Source organism: Cucumis melo, chromosome 9, assembly GCF_025177605.1.
Source record: "Cucumis melo cultivar AY chromosome 9, USDA_Cmelo_AY_1.0, whole genome shotgun sequence".
Lineage (NCBI taxonomy): Eukaryota > Viridiplantae > Streptophyta > Magnoliopsida > Cucurbitales > Cucurbitaceae > Cucumis > Cucumis melo.
Window position 1 is genome coordinate 631,746 of NC_066865.1, and position 15,021 is coordinate 646,766.

A 15,021-nucleotide genomic window follows, 5' to 3' on the forward strand; every position below is an offset into this window, starting at 1 on the left:
AAACTTCTGACCATATTATCGAAAGTTTATCACCTAGTTGTCTAGACTTGTTTAAAGAAGGACCATTTGGGCACTTAAATTTAAAAATGACAAAAATACCTTTACAACTATTAGCACACTTGATTAGAAGACAATGTGTCTCAACGGACAACAATGTTCTTCTTTTCAACATCGAAGGTAACATTGTGGAGTTTGGACTGCGAGATTTTTGTTTGATTACAGGATTAAATTGTGGTGAATATCCTATAGAAGATGTTTTAGATGCAACGGAAGAAAATGAGTCTATGGTTAAACAATTGTTTTTTAGAAATAACACTTCCATTAGTAGACAAGAATTGAAGACTGCTTTTAACTATCACTGTAAATCCTGCACCGATGAAGAAGAGCTAGTAAAATTAGCCAACCTTTACTTCTTGTACAATGTTTTAATTCCTAAACAAAATCACAATATGTTGGATTTAAAACATGTAAAGATGTTGGATGATAAAGAGAAGTTTAGGAATTATCCTTGGGGAAGGTTGTGCTTCAGTCTTACAAAGCAATTCATTCAAAATGCGGTGAAATCCAAAAGAAAGTCTAAGAACTTAGAAACAGAATCTAAAGCGTGTGCCTTTCTACAAGGCTTCCCTATGGTTCTAGCTTACTGGGCATACGAAATACTTCCTCAACTTGCTAGTGGGTATGTGACAAGAATAGGGAAAGGGTGTCCAAGAATATTAAATTGGGAATCCAGTGAACAACTCGATTGGCAAGATCTTGAAGATAACATCTTTCTGGAAAAAAATGTAAGTTTCATTTGTTTTCGTTTCTAGTATTTTCTAAATTTGTTGTTACTAAGTGATAGATCCATATCAGTGATAGATCCTTATCAATGATAGATCCTTATCAGTGATAGATCCATATCAGTGATAGATCCATATCAGTTATAGATCCATATCAGTGATAGTTTCTTTCTTGTTTAACACTGATTATATATTTTGTTTTTTAGCTATCTGTGGTCCCCATTGTTGCATCAGAAGAAGAAATGAAATCTGAGTACTTCAGATATTTTTTGGAATTAGAAAATGATAAATTGGATGAAGAAGCATGTGCTATGAAGGAAAGCAATATGGCAGAAAGAATATCTTCTTTACATGAAGATATTCAAGATTTAAAAAAACAGCACAAAGAAGATTTAGAGTGCTTGAAGAAGGGACAAGAGGAGATTGTTCGTTTGTTACTTTCACTGACAGAAGTGGTAAATCAAAGACTTTCGCACAAATGTGAAAGTGAAAAACAATCTCAAGAGCCCTTGGAAAAGAATCCTCCTCCACCAATAAGTTTAGAAATGATTGATGCTGATGTTGATAAAGAGAAAGAGGTAAAATTACTAATAGTTCTTTTACTTTTATTTTTTCCAAGACTATTATGTTTGTGTGTGAAAAGTCTATCAATGGTAGAATTGTATCAATGATAGACTATTCTTTCTATGATTTAAGTCTATTAGTGATAGACTATTCTGAAATTTCAATTCTGATTCAAAAGTCTATCAATGATAGGATATTGACAATTTCTATAATTCTTTTCATTGCAATACTAATATTAATATCTGCAAAAGATTGAAGATAATGAGGAAACCGAGGAAGATGATAATCATCGTGAAAATAAGTCAAAAATGGTGCATGACACATCAAACAAAGTGAATGTATTATAATAATCACATTTTGTTGTTTTATGATAGACTTAATGTATATATGTAGATAAACTCTAATTCAATATTATATATTTTCAGGTTGTTCAAGAAAAGGCAAAAGTGAAAATTATGGAAATAGCGACGAATATTGAAAAAGCTAGGCCGAAGAGACAACCTAAACCATCAAAGAAAGTGTTGGAGAATGTGAAAGAACAAAAGAATGTAAGAGGCAAGAAGAATGATTCTCCAAAACCAACAAGATATTCTCCTAGAATAAGGGATCTAGCACCTAGTTTTGATTTGCAAATCTCTCAATTATAAGTAGATGGATATTGTAGTGCAGTAGTTTTGTTGATATTTGTGGTAGACTTCACATTGCAAATCTCTTAATATTTAGTAGATAGATATTGTAGTGCAATAGTTGTTTTGTGGATGTTTGTGACAGAGTTCACATTGGACCTTCATATGCTGTTAGTTGATTTTACCATATTAATCAAGAAAAAGTTTTTTGTCTGTCTTTGTTTGCATTGAGATTAGTATTTATTGAACCATTCCTTTCATCAACTAAATCCCTTCTAGTTCCTTCAGTTGTACATTGGTTCCTATCATTGGTGATGACTACACAATAAAGTCTATCCTTGATAGAAACTATCTATGATAGACTTTATAGTGGATTACTTCATATTATTACTTTACAAAATCTATTGTTGATAGAAACTATGTGTGATAGACTTTACAATAAAGTCACTTTTACTTTTATAGTCTTGAGAAAAAGGTAGATTATTATTGAACGGTTTGAATCAAACAAATAGAAAGTATTTACTACACACACAAAATAAATGCTCTATATGCTAAAGCTAAAAGTTTATTATAGAAAACATAATATCACGTCACTGTAAAAATGGTGGAAATTTGCAATTTCTACGATTGTGACCAGCACGATGACAATGGCTGCATCTTGAGTGACTTTTCTTCTCGCCAATTGATAATATTCTTTGTTTTCGCGGTCGTCCTGCTCGACGCTTGAAAGTTGGAGGTAGTATGTTATTCTCAATCCCAATAGATTTCCAATTGGCATGGTTCCCAACCGGACGAACTGATCCAGTATAAGTTGAAATCAAAGTACTTGACAAAAAATACTTGGAAACAAAAGAGTAAGTATTCATATTACGCCCACGAAGAACAGCAAGAGCGTGGGCACATGGAATTTCATCAAGATCCCAAACGCGACAGGTACATGATTTGCAATCTAACCGTACAATAAATTGTTTTCTTCCATCAATCACTTGAAATTCAACATCATTAATAGCATTAACCTGAAGAAAAAAAAAAACTTAGTCAACATATATGGTTTATCCCTGATAGAATCTATCGCTGATATAAACAATCACTGATAAGAATCTATCAGCGATAGAGACTATCATTGATAGGTCTTGTTACATTACCCTTTAACTAAATAAATAAACATTGAAACAAAAAAACTTACTGTGAAGCTTCTTGAGTTTTGATGTTGAATTCGTAATTCTCCCTCAGCCCAACTAGTTAAAACAGTTCTCATACAACATGCAACTTTTCTTCGATCATAAAACCAATTTTGAAGTATTTGTCTGATAGAATCGAGTAATGCTGCAACGGCAAATCTCTAGATTCTTTTAGAACTGCATTTAAGCTTTCTGAAATGTTTGTAGTCATCATTTGATATCTTTTCCTTGTACAATATGCTCGAGCCCACTTTTCAAAACTAACCTTACTAAGATAGTCTCGTATACTAGGATACATAGACTCCATCCATCTCATATTAGTCTCAAAATCAACAACTGTATATGCTTTTCCACATCTAAAGAAGAGCTTATCAATTATAGGGTCCTTATATATCAACTTCAAACTTTTTAGAAGGTGTTGCAAACAAACGCAATATTCAGCATTTGGAAAAACATTATGAACACTTTTTGGGATACTTAAATGTCGATCAGATATTACAACTAAATCTTCCCGATCCCCTAAACTATTCTTTATATTCTCAAAAAACCATCTCCAGGATGCATCATTTTCAGAATCTACAATACTAAAGGCCAATGGGAAAATTTGATTATTACCATCAATTGTTGAGGCTGTCAAAAGAGTTCCACCATATTTAGATTTCAAAAATGTACCGTCAACTGATATATTGGGCCTACAATATTTCCATCCTTCAATGCATGCTCTAATAGCCATAAAACAGTACTTAAAATGTCCCTCTGTATCAGTTTCATAAGCAGTGAATGAACCTGAAATAAAAAATATTATTAAAATGTCCCTCTGTATCAGTTTTACTATAGGTCTGTCACTTATATGGTTTATCACTGATAGACCCTATAGTAAACCACCATAACACCAGTCGTCTGATGATATGCTCATTTACTATAAGGCCTATCACTGATAGAACTTGTCAGTGATAGACCATATCATTAAAAGCTTGATTGATGATATATAAATTGTAAGAATAAAAACATACCTGGGTTAATTTCTTTTAGTTTCATGAAAAAGTTTGGAATCAAGGCATAAGATTCTTTTGCTTCACCATTCAAAGAATTCATAACAAGTTCCTTTGCCCTCCACGCTTTATAGTAGCTAACATTTACACCAAGTTTAGTACGCATGTGAATCATAATATCATTTGGAGTTGAACGATCAAAAGAACTAAAGTCTTTTCCAATACAATCACTAATCAGTGATGAAGATGCTTGTTTATGAGTAGTTTGAATAACATTTATGGAGCAATTGTGATTAGCAATATACTTCCTTAGCCGCCATAATTCCCCACCCTTGTAACGAGATGCACGAACATACCACGGACAATTATCTTGGGAGCACTTAAACTCAATAGATTTAGAATTTGATCTCACAGTCTTGAACTCAAAGTTGTTCTTTATAGCAATGTAGTAAAATGACTTTGATAGTAATTCCTTGCTAGCAAACATATCCTTTTCTTTCAAATCAAATGTAGAAGACAAGCTACTAACATGAATATCCGTAAGAATTTGAAAATCGTCATCAATGGAAGAAGAAGGCAGCAAAGAACACAAATTATCCATCCCACTGTCAACAACACTAGACCATTCTAAATCCATATCAGGGACATGAGCAATAGCATGGGCAACTAATGGATGTCTTGTAATTTGCCCTTTAACTAAACTTAGAAACCAAGTAACATCTTTATCTTCTTGAATTTGAACCACAGTTTGAATATTAGTGATACCATAATCCAATAAAATTGACAGTTGTATTGAAGAAGGAGATGCATCAAATAGAACTTCTCTTAATATTAAACTCACAAAATTTTCAAAAGACATCATCTCATCAACCAATACACCTGTAGTCTTGTAATTCAAGTAACTATTTGTATCATCCCACTGTCCACTGTGAAACACTACTATGGGAAGTTTAATCATAATTCCAAATTACTGCAGAATGTGCAAAAAATAGTGTATTAGTGCTAGAAGACAAAGTGTCTATCAGTGATAGACTTGTATCATAGCGTATTAGTGATAGACTTCTATCAGTGATACACTAGGATACAAGTCTATCACTATCATTAATAAATGAAAATGATAGACATGTAATTCTGCAAGAAGATGAATTCATATCCAAGATTACAAACAGAAAAACTAAAATACTAAAAAGAAAGAATCTAAAGATTTAACGAAACTAAAATGAAAGACTACATACCAGATGGTTGGAGGCGGAAGAAGTTGTGGTTGGAGACTGAAGATGACGACTGGTTGGAGACCGAAGATGACGACTGGTTGGAGGCGGAAGAAGGCGTCGTTGGAGGCGAACGAAGGCGTCGTTGGAGGCGGAACAAGGCGTCGTGCGGAAGAAGGCGTTCTTGAGAATGGTAAGGCGGAAGAAGTGAGAAAATCGTGGAGAATATATTGGAGAGGGAGAAAATCACGCAGACGAATGGAGGAGGAGAAATTCGCGCCAGGATTGTTTTTAAAACAAGGGTAATATTGGAATATATTTTAAAAAAATCATCAATTTGCTATATTTGCAAATTGTTTCATAAATTGCCATATCCTTAATATTTTATACCAAATCTGTTATACATTACAAAAACTCTAAAAATATCTCAACCAACTGTTTGGAGTTGGTTTTCATACCAATATGCCACTAAACGAACTACGGTAGGTTTGAAAAGTTTCCCTAGTGTTTTCTTTTAAAAATTAAAATGCGCTCTATTAAGTAGAGTCAATCGTTGCGAAATGTTTTGAGAAGGGGCTTTTATATGCATAAGTTGATATTAATTGTAAATTGTACTAAGCATTTGTTTGATTAATTTTTTTCTAGGTGTCGTTGTGGATTGGGTTGGTAATCAAAACCATATTAAAATTGTTTTGTTTTTTTTAAGAGTATAAGTACTGAGTTTATAAATATTAATTTAATATTTTCGTACGTATGTAAGTCCTTCGTGTAAAAGATAATTTAGTGATAATCTTCATATATGATAATAAAATCATATTCACAATATTTAAAGTTTTTAAACCAAAGGAGAAAATTGAAACCATGCCAAAATTAAAATATTTAAATTACGACTTTCATAATTAAAGAAAAAGTATTATTTAACTTAAGTATACAAAATAAAATGTTGAAGCTCCAAGAATATGAATGTATAACTTTATTCTTTTATAATTTTTTTATCATATATCTTCATTTCATATTGAATTCAATGAATTGGATATCGGTGATTATTCTAGCAAGAGGGGAGGGTAATTCCACATTGAGAGAGGATTTTTCTAGAGGCAGGAGATTGTAAATAAGATTGAAATTGCGGATTTTGTTTGTATTGACAATAACATGATCTATGCTTCCTCACCATGTCACAACAAGATGACGATGGCGCTGTTGACATAGTGTATGCCCATAGACATACTCTCATCTCATTTGGGTCGCATGTCGCTGCATTTGCCAACTGGGTTTCTTTTACAAATACCAACAATAGTACTAAAAAGAAAAAACTTGTCATGGAAGAAACTTTATTCATTCTAGATGGTTTTAAGGAGACACTGATATGTTGTGAAAGATAGGAAAAGTAATTGAATTGTATTGGGTAAATGATTCAACAATTATTTTATAGACTCATACCAAGGAATGTTCATTTTCTTTTTCAGGAAAACCGTTTGCTCCAGCTTTTTTTTGGCTATTTATGAGCTATGTATTTTTGGAGTATATGTTAATTATTCGTTTTCCTAGGCAATTAGTATTATTTGTTAGTAGTTAATTAGCTTATTTTAGTTATTTGGTTGTAAACATTGCTCTACCCACATCAATCTTAATTCATTCCAAAAATCGATTGTTGAACAGAAACTCAACACCTTAGACTACTTAAGTGGACCGTACTCATACTATCAGCATCCAAGTGAAAAGCCAAGTTTAGCATCAGTTGCTCCAACGAATTAGCTTGAACGTTATTCAGTTACAACATTAGACCTAGGTAAATGACTGCATTATTAAAAATATAATTTCTATATTTGTGTCCATAGCAAATCACCTTATTCCTCAAATAAAAACTAAATCTAACTGCTCACAAGTTCATCTTTCTTCCTCGCGTTGATTAGCCAAAACGCATAACTACTTCTTCCTTGCATCACATAGCTATCACGCAACATTCCTTCAAAATGCCTAATAGCTATACTTAGTAATTTCAATCTCCTTCACAACCCTTTTATTCCAAAATGCGGGTTTCACAATTCTTTAATCTAAAACTTGAAGTCTAATGTCACATTTAAATCAAAGACACGCATATCCTTACTTTTCTATTTGTGCCTTCTATAGTTTTTCCATGTGTCTTTTTCAAGTTTCATTTGTATAGCCAAATTTTATTTCTTATATCCATCTCCACGAAACTTGAAGTCCAATGTCACATTTCAATTTCATTTGTATAGCCAAACTTTTCTCTCTATATTCACGTCCCCAGAAAATTACCTCATTCCTGAAATAAAAACTTAATTCAAATTACTTATCTCATTCTTAGTGCACAATCTCAACGATTATTTAATCATAGTAAACTTAAATGCAATGCCACACTTTAATCCAAAATTATCATATTCTTACTTTTCTTTTTACGTCATCTTTAGTCCTCCACGTGCCTTCTTTCAATTTCATTTGTATAGCCTAACTTTTTTTCCTATATTCATGTCCACAACAAATAACTTCATCCATTAACTAAAAACTTAATTCAATTGGCTAATCTCACTCTTAGTCCACTATCAACAGTTAATCCAATTTGATAATCTTTTCACCAAAATATGGCAATGGTTATTTAATCTTAAACTTGAAGTCCAATCCCACAATTCAGTCCAAAACTCTCATATCCTAACTCTTCTTTATTGCCCGTCTATAGTCCTCCATGAATCGTTTTCCAATTTTCTTTAGAAGTAAAAACTAAAGCAAAAAAGCGTATTAATGTCAAACAATTATTGAAACTTATAAAATGAGTATTAATTATAACTAAAAGATTGAAATATAAGTCAGATCATTCTTTATTGTGCATTACATATTTTAATGTACTGAGATTAACAAATTTATATACTCCACCAAATTTTGTTTCTTGGATCAAAATGTTATGAGAACAAAAAAGTTAGTTGAAAACATATAATAAAATCTATATTAATCGGTAAAAATTATGAATCATTTCCTTACAACTATTATACTATATTACATATTAATCGGTAAGTTTGAAAAGTTTCCATAGTGTTTTTTTTTTTAAATTAAAATGTGCTCTATTAAGTGGAGTCAATCGTTGCGAAATGTTTTGAGAAGGGGCTTTTACATGCCTAAGTCGATATTAATTGTAAATTGTACTAAGCATTTGTTTGATTAATTTTTTTCTCGGGTGTCATTGTGGATTGGGTTGGTAATCAAAACCATATTAAAATTGTTTTATTTCGTTTATGTTTTATTTTCTTTAAGAGTATAAGTATTGAGTTTATAAATATTATTTAATATTTTAGTACGTATGTAAGTCCTGAGCGTAAAAGATAATTTAGTTGACAATCTTCGTATATGTTAATAAAAACCATATTCACGATATTTAAAGTTTTTAAGCCAAAGGAGAAAATTGAAACTATGCCAAAATTAAAATATTTAAATTAAGACTTTCATAATTAAAGAAAATGTATTATTTAACTTAGTATACAAAATAAAATGTTGAAGCTCCAAGAATATGAATGTATAACTTTATTCTTTTATAATTTTTTTATCATATATCTTCATTTCATATTGAATTCAATGAATTGGATATCGGTGATTATTCTAGCAAGAGGGGAGGGTAATTCCACATTGAGAGAGGATTTTTTTGGTGGTAGGAGATTGTAAATAAGATTGAAATGTTGGATTTTGTTTGTATTGACAATAACATGGTCTATGCTTCCTCACCATGTCACAACAAGATGAAGATGGCGCTGTTGACATAGTGTATGCCCATAGACATACTCTCATCTCATTTGGGTCGCATGTCCCTCCATTTGCCAATTGTGCTTCTTTTACAAATACCACCAACAACAGTACTAAAAAGAAAACACTTGTCATGGAAGAAACTTTATTCATTCTAGATAGTTTTAAAGAGACACTGATATGTTGTGAAAGATAGGAAAAGTAATTGAATTGTATTGGGTAAATGATTCAACAATTATTTTATATACTCATATCAAGGAATGTTCATTTTCTTTTTCAGGAAAACCGTTTGCTCCAGCTTTTTGGCTATTTATGAACTATGTATTTTTAGAGTATTTGTTAATTGTTTGTTTTTCTAGCCAATTAGTATTATTTGTTAGTAGTTAATTAGCTTATTTTAGTTATTTGGTTGTAAACATTGTTCTACCCACATCAATCTTAATTCATTCCAAAAATCGATTGTTGAACACAAACTCAACATCTTAGACTATACTTAAGTGGACCATACTCACGCTATCAACATCCAAGTGAAAACCCAAGTTTAGCATCAGTTGCTCTAGCAAATTAGCTTGAACGAAGACTATATCCCATATTCAACTACAACATTAGACCTAGGCAGTTGATTGCATTATTAAAAATATAATTCCTATATTCATGTCCATAACAAATCACCTCATCTCTCAAATAAAAACTGAATCTAATTGGCTAATCTCACTCTTAGTGCACTACCCCAAACCCTTAATCCAATTTGATAATCCCTTCTCCAAACAATGGGAATAGTTATTTAATCATAAACTTGAAGTCCAATGCCACTTCAATTTAAAAACTCTCAGATCCTAACTTTTCTTTTTAGGCGTCTATAGTCCTTCACACGTCTTTCTCCAATTTCATTTGTATAGGCAAACTTTTTTTGCCTAGTTCCATGTCCTTGACAAATCAACTCATCCTTTAAATAAAAACTTAATTGAATCGACCAATCTCACTCTTAGTTGTTATTTCACCACTTAATCTAATTTAATAAGCCTTTCTTAACAAAATGGCAAGAGTTTTTTAATATTCCTACACATGGAGGCCAATGCCACACTTCAATACAAAAATCCCATTAGTGACAAAATCCAAGGAAAACTAAACAAGTGGAGAAGGTATAACCTTCCAACATATAACATGGCCACCTTCCTCATGCCCGCTTTTATACCCAATACTTTGGAAAAAATAATGGGGAAGTTTTTCTAGGAAGGTAACAGTGGGGGGAAGTTGAACAACTTGGTCAAATGGAACCAACTCATTGAGGCACAAAGAGACAAAGGCCTCGGGCTAAGCAATATGCATATCCAAAACCTGGCTCTCTTATCAAAATGCGGCTAGCGATTTATGACATATCAGAACACCCTATGGTGTAAAGTAGTAAAAAGCATACATTGGTGCAATCCTTTCCATTGGCACACAAGTGAAAAGGAGTATTTGAGACTAAGAAGCCTATGGATCAGCATTTCTTGAGAATGATGCAAAGTTGAAGCATTGGCTACTTTTAAAGTGGGTAATAGTAATAGAGTCTTCTTCTCGGCAGATCCATGACTAGATGTTATTCCACTAAACAGTAAGTTCTAAAGCCTATTCTATATTGCCCTTGATCCAAAAGGGTCAATTGCTGAGTGTTGGGATAGACAAACCAGCTCTTGGTCAATATACTTCAGAAGATTATTGATTAATGAGGAAGTCCTCGAATTCCAAGCCTCGTTGAGTTCATTGGATCCAGAAGTGATAAATACCTCCTCAGATAAAAGAGTTTGGTTCCTAAAACAAGGTGGCTCTTTCACTGTTAAATCATTAGTCAATCACCTTTCCACTGCTTCACCCATTGATATCACTTTCCAAAGGAGTCTCAGGAAAACAAAGATCCCAAAAAGAGTCAATATTTCATTGTGGATCATGTTGTACGGAAGCTTAAGCTGTGCTTCAATTTTGCAAAAATAAAAGCTCCCTTCCCATTGTATTTCACCCCACATGTGCCCTCTATGCTGTAATCATTAGCAAGACCTTCAGAACATTTTTTTTTACTACCCTTATACTGCAAATTGTTGGTCTCAGCTGCTGCAAATTTTTAATCTCTGTTGGGCTTTTAATAACAACTTAAGGGGAACATGTTGCACATTATTATGACTGGTCCAACCATGAAGAAAACAACTATACTATTATGGTGCAACGCAGTCAAGGCTCTTCTAGTAGAGCTATGGTTCAAAAGAAATGAGCGTGTTTTCCACAACAAGGCCTCAAGCTGCTAGCTGGCACGATTGTTTTAGCTTGCTCCTTTAAACGCATCATCATGATGCTCCACATCCACGGTTTCCTGGATTACTCCTCACAAGAGATCCAATCAAATTGGCAGGGTTTTATTTTCTAAGTGTCTTAAAGAGTTTGTATTATCAAATTGGAAGGCTTTTATTTTCTAAATGTCCTAAAGAGTTTCATTTGTATAGCCAAATTTTATTTCTTATATCCATCTCCACGAAAAAACACCCCATCCCTTAAGCAAAAAAACGTATAAATGTCAAACAATTATTGAAACTTATAAAATGAGTATTAATTGTAACTAAAAGATTGAAATATAAGTCAGCATTACATGTTTTAATGTACTGAGATTACAAATTTATATACTCCAACAAATTTTGTTTCTTGGATCAATATGTTATGAGAACAAGAAAGTTCGTTGAAAACATATAAAAAATCTATATTAATCAGTAAAAATTATGAATCATCTCCTTACAACTATTATATTATATTGCATATTAATCGGTAAGTTTGAAAAGTTTCCCTAGTGTGTTTTTTTTATAAAAATTAAAATGCGCTCTATTAAGTAGAGTCAATCGTTGTGAAATGTTTTGAGAAGGGGCTTATACATGCATAAGTCGATATTAATTGTAATTTGTACTAAGCATTTGTTTGATTAATTTTTTTCTAGGTGTCGTTGTGGATTTGGTTGGTAATCAAAACCATATTAAAATTGTTTTGTTTTTTTGATGTTTTATTTTTTTGCAAGAGTATAAGTATTGAGTTTATAAATATTAATTTAACATTTTAATACGTAAGTAAGTCCTTCGTGTAAAAGATAATTTAGTGATAATCTTCGTATATGTTAATAAAATCATATTCACGATATTTAAAGCTTTTAAACCAAAGGAGAAAGTTGAAACCATGCCAAAATTAAAATATTTAAATTACGACTTTCATAATTAAAGAAAAAGTATTATTTAACTTAAGTATACAAAATAAAATGTTGAAGCTCCAAGAATATGAATGTATAACTTTATTCTTTTTATATGTATATATCTTCATTTCATATTGAATTCAATGAATTGGATATGGTGATTACTCTAGCAAGAAGGGAGGGTAATTCCACATTGAGAGAGGATTTTTCTAGAGGCAGGAGATTGTAAATAAGATTGAAATTGCGGATTTTGTTTGTATTGACAATAACATGATCTATGCTTCCTCACCATGTCACAACAAGATGACGATGGCGCTGTTGACATAGTGTATGCCCATAGACATACTCTCATCTCATTTGGGTCGCATGTCGCTGCATTTGCCAACTGGGTTTCTTTTACAAATACCAACAATAGTAGTAAAAAGAAAAAACTTGTCATGGAAGAAACTTTATTCATTCTAGATGGTTTTAAGGAGACACTGATATGTTGTGAAAGATAGGAAAAGTAATTGAATTGTATTGGGTAAATGATTCAACAATTATTTTATAGACTCATACCAAGAAATGTTCATTTTCTTTTTCAGGAAAACCGTTTGCTCCAGCTTTTTTTTGGCTATTTATGAGCTATGTATTTTTGGAGTATATGTTAATTATTCATTTTTCTAGCCAATTAGTATTATTTTGTTAGTTGTTAATTAGCTTATTTTAGTTATTTGGTTGTAAACATTGCTCTACCCACGTCAATCTTAATTCATTCCAAAAATCAATTGTTGAACAGAAACTCAACACCATAAACTACTTAAGTGGACCATACTCACACTATCAGCATCCATGTGAAAAGCCAAGTTTAGCATGAGTTGCTCCAGCGAATCAGCTTGAACGGAAATCGTATCCCATATTCAGCTACAACATTAGACCTAGGTAGTTGACTGCATTATTAAAAATATAATTTCTATATTCATGTCCATAACAAATCACTTCATTTCTCAAATAAAAACTGAATCTAATTGCCTAATCTCACTCTTAGTGCACTACCCCAAACCCTTAATCCAATTTGATAATCCCTTCTCCAAACAATGGGAATAGTTAAATAATCATAAACTTGAAGTCCAATGCCACTTCAATTTAAAACTCTCAGATCCTAACTTTTCTTTTTAGGCGTCTATAGTCCATGTGTCTTTCTCCAATTTCATTTGTATAGGCAAACTTTTTTTTTTTGCCTAGTTCCATGTCCTTGACAAATCAACTCATCCTTTAAATAAAAACTTAATTGAATTCACAAATCTCACTCTTAGTTGTTATTTCACCACTTAATCTAATTTAATAAGCCTTTCTCAACAAAATAGCAAAAGTTTTTTAATATTCCTAAACATGGAATCCAATGCCACACTTCAATCCAAAATTCTCATATCCTAAATTTTTTTTTTCTGGCATCCCATCAGTGACAAAATCCAAGTAAGCCTAAACAAGTGGAGAATGTATAATCTTCCAACATATAACATGGCCACCTTCCTCATGCCTGCTTCTATACCCAATACTTTGGAAAAAATAATGGGGAAGTTTTTCTAGGAAGGTAACAGTGGGGGGGAAGTCGAACAACTTGGTCAAATGGAACCAACTCAATGAGGCACAAAGAGACAAAGGCCTCGGGCTAAGCAATATGCATATCCAAAACCTGGCTCTATTATCAAAATGGGGCTAGGAGTTTATGACATATGGTGTAAAGTAGTAAACAACATACATTGGTGCCATCCTTTCCGTTGGCACACAAGTGAAAAGGAGTATTTGAGACTAAGAAGCCTATGGATCAACATTTCTTGAGAATGACGCAAAGTTTGAAGCATTGGCTGCTTTTAAAGTGGGTAATAGTGAGTCTTCTTCTAGGCAGATCCATGACTAGATGTTATTCCACTAAACAGTAAGTTCTCAAGCCTATTCTATATTGCCCTTGATCCAAAAGGGTCAACTGCTGAGCGTTGGGATAGACAAACCAGCTCTTGGTCAATATACTTCAGAAGATTATTGATTAATGAGGAAGTCCTCGAATTCTGAGCCTCGTTGAGTTCATTGGATGCAGAAGTGGTAAATACCTCCTCAGATAACAGAGTTCGGTTCCTAAAATAATGTGGCTCTGTCACTGTTAAATCATTAGTCAATCACCTTTCCACTGCTTCACCCATTGATATCACTTTGCAAAGGAGTCTTAGGAAAACAAAGAGCCCAAAAAAGAGTCAATATTTCATTGTGGATCATGTTGTATGGAAGCTTAAGTTGTGCTTCAATTTTGCAAAAAAAGCTCCCTTCCCATTGTATTCACATGTGCCCTCTATGCTGTAATCATCAGTAAGACCTTCAGCACATCTTTTTTTTTACTACCCTTATACTGCAAATTGTTGGTCCTAGCTGCTGCAAATTTTTAATCTATGTTGTGTTTTGATAACAACTTAAGGGGAACGTGTTGCAAATTATTATGACTGGTCCAACCATGAAGAAAACAACTATACTATTATGGTGCAACGCAGTCAAGGCTCTACTAGTAGAGCTATGGTTCAAAAGAAATCAACGTGTTTTCCACAACAAGGCCTCAAGCTGCTAGCTGGCACGATTGTTTTAGCTTGCTCCTTTAAACGCATCATCATGATGCTCCACATCCAAGGTTTCCTGGATTACTCCTCACAAGAGATCCAATCAAATTGGCAGGCTTTTATTT

At 32.7% G+C, this 15,021-nt stretch overlaps 2 protein-coding genes across 2 annotated transcripts; one reads left to right on the forward strand and one right to left on the reverse strand.

Annotated features, from left to right (window-relative positions):
• Window positions 1-86: 86 nt before the first annotated feature.
• On the forward strand, window positions 87-1,993 carry LOC127150977 (uncharacterized). The gene is made up of 4 exons (XM_051090052.1): window positions 87-785; window positions 989-1,360; window positions 1,598-1,657; window positions 1,772-1,993. Exons 1-4 carry the CDS (start codon window positions 87-89, stop codon window positions 1,991-1,993), a joined length of 1,353 nt encoding a protein of 450 aa, XP_050946009.1.
• Window positions 1,994-2,436: 443 nt separating this feature from the next.
• LOC127150991 (uncharacterized) lies at window positions 2,437-12,180 on the reverse strand. Its single transcript, XM_051090112.1, has 4 exons — window positions 5,381-12,180; window positions 4,167-5,115; window positions 3,159-3,939; window positions 2,437-2,988 (listed from the first exon to the last, which is right to left on the reverse strand). Exons 2-3 carry the CDS (start codon window positions 5,101-5,103, stop codon window positions 3,227-3,229), a joined length of 1,650 nt encoding a protein of 549 aa, XP_050946069.1. The 5' UTR covers window positions 5,104-5,115; window positions 5,381-12,180; the 3' UTR covers window positions 2,437-2,988; window positions 3,159-3,226.
• Between the last annotated feature and the right edge of the window lie 2,841 nt (window positions 12,181-15,021).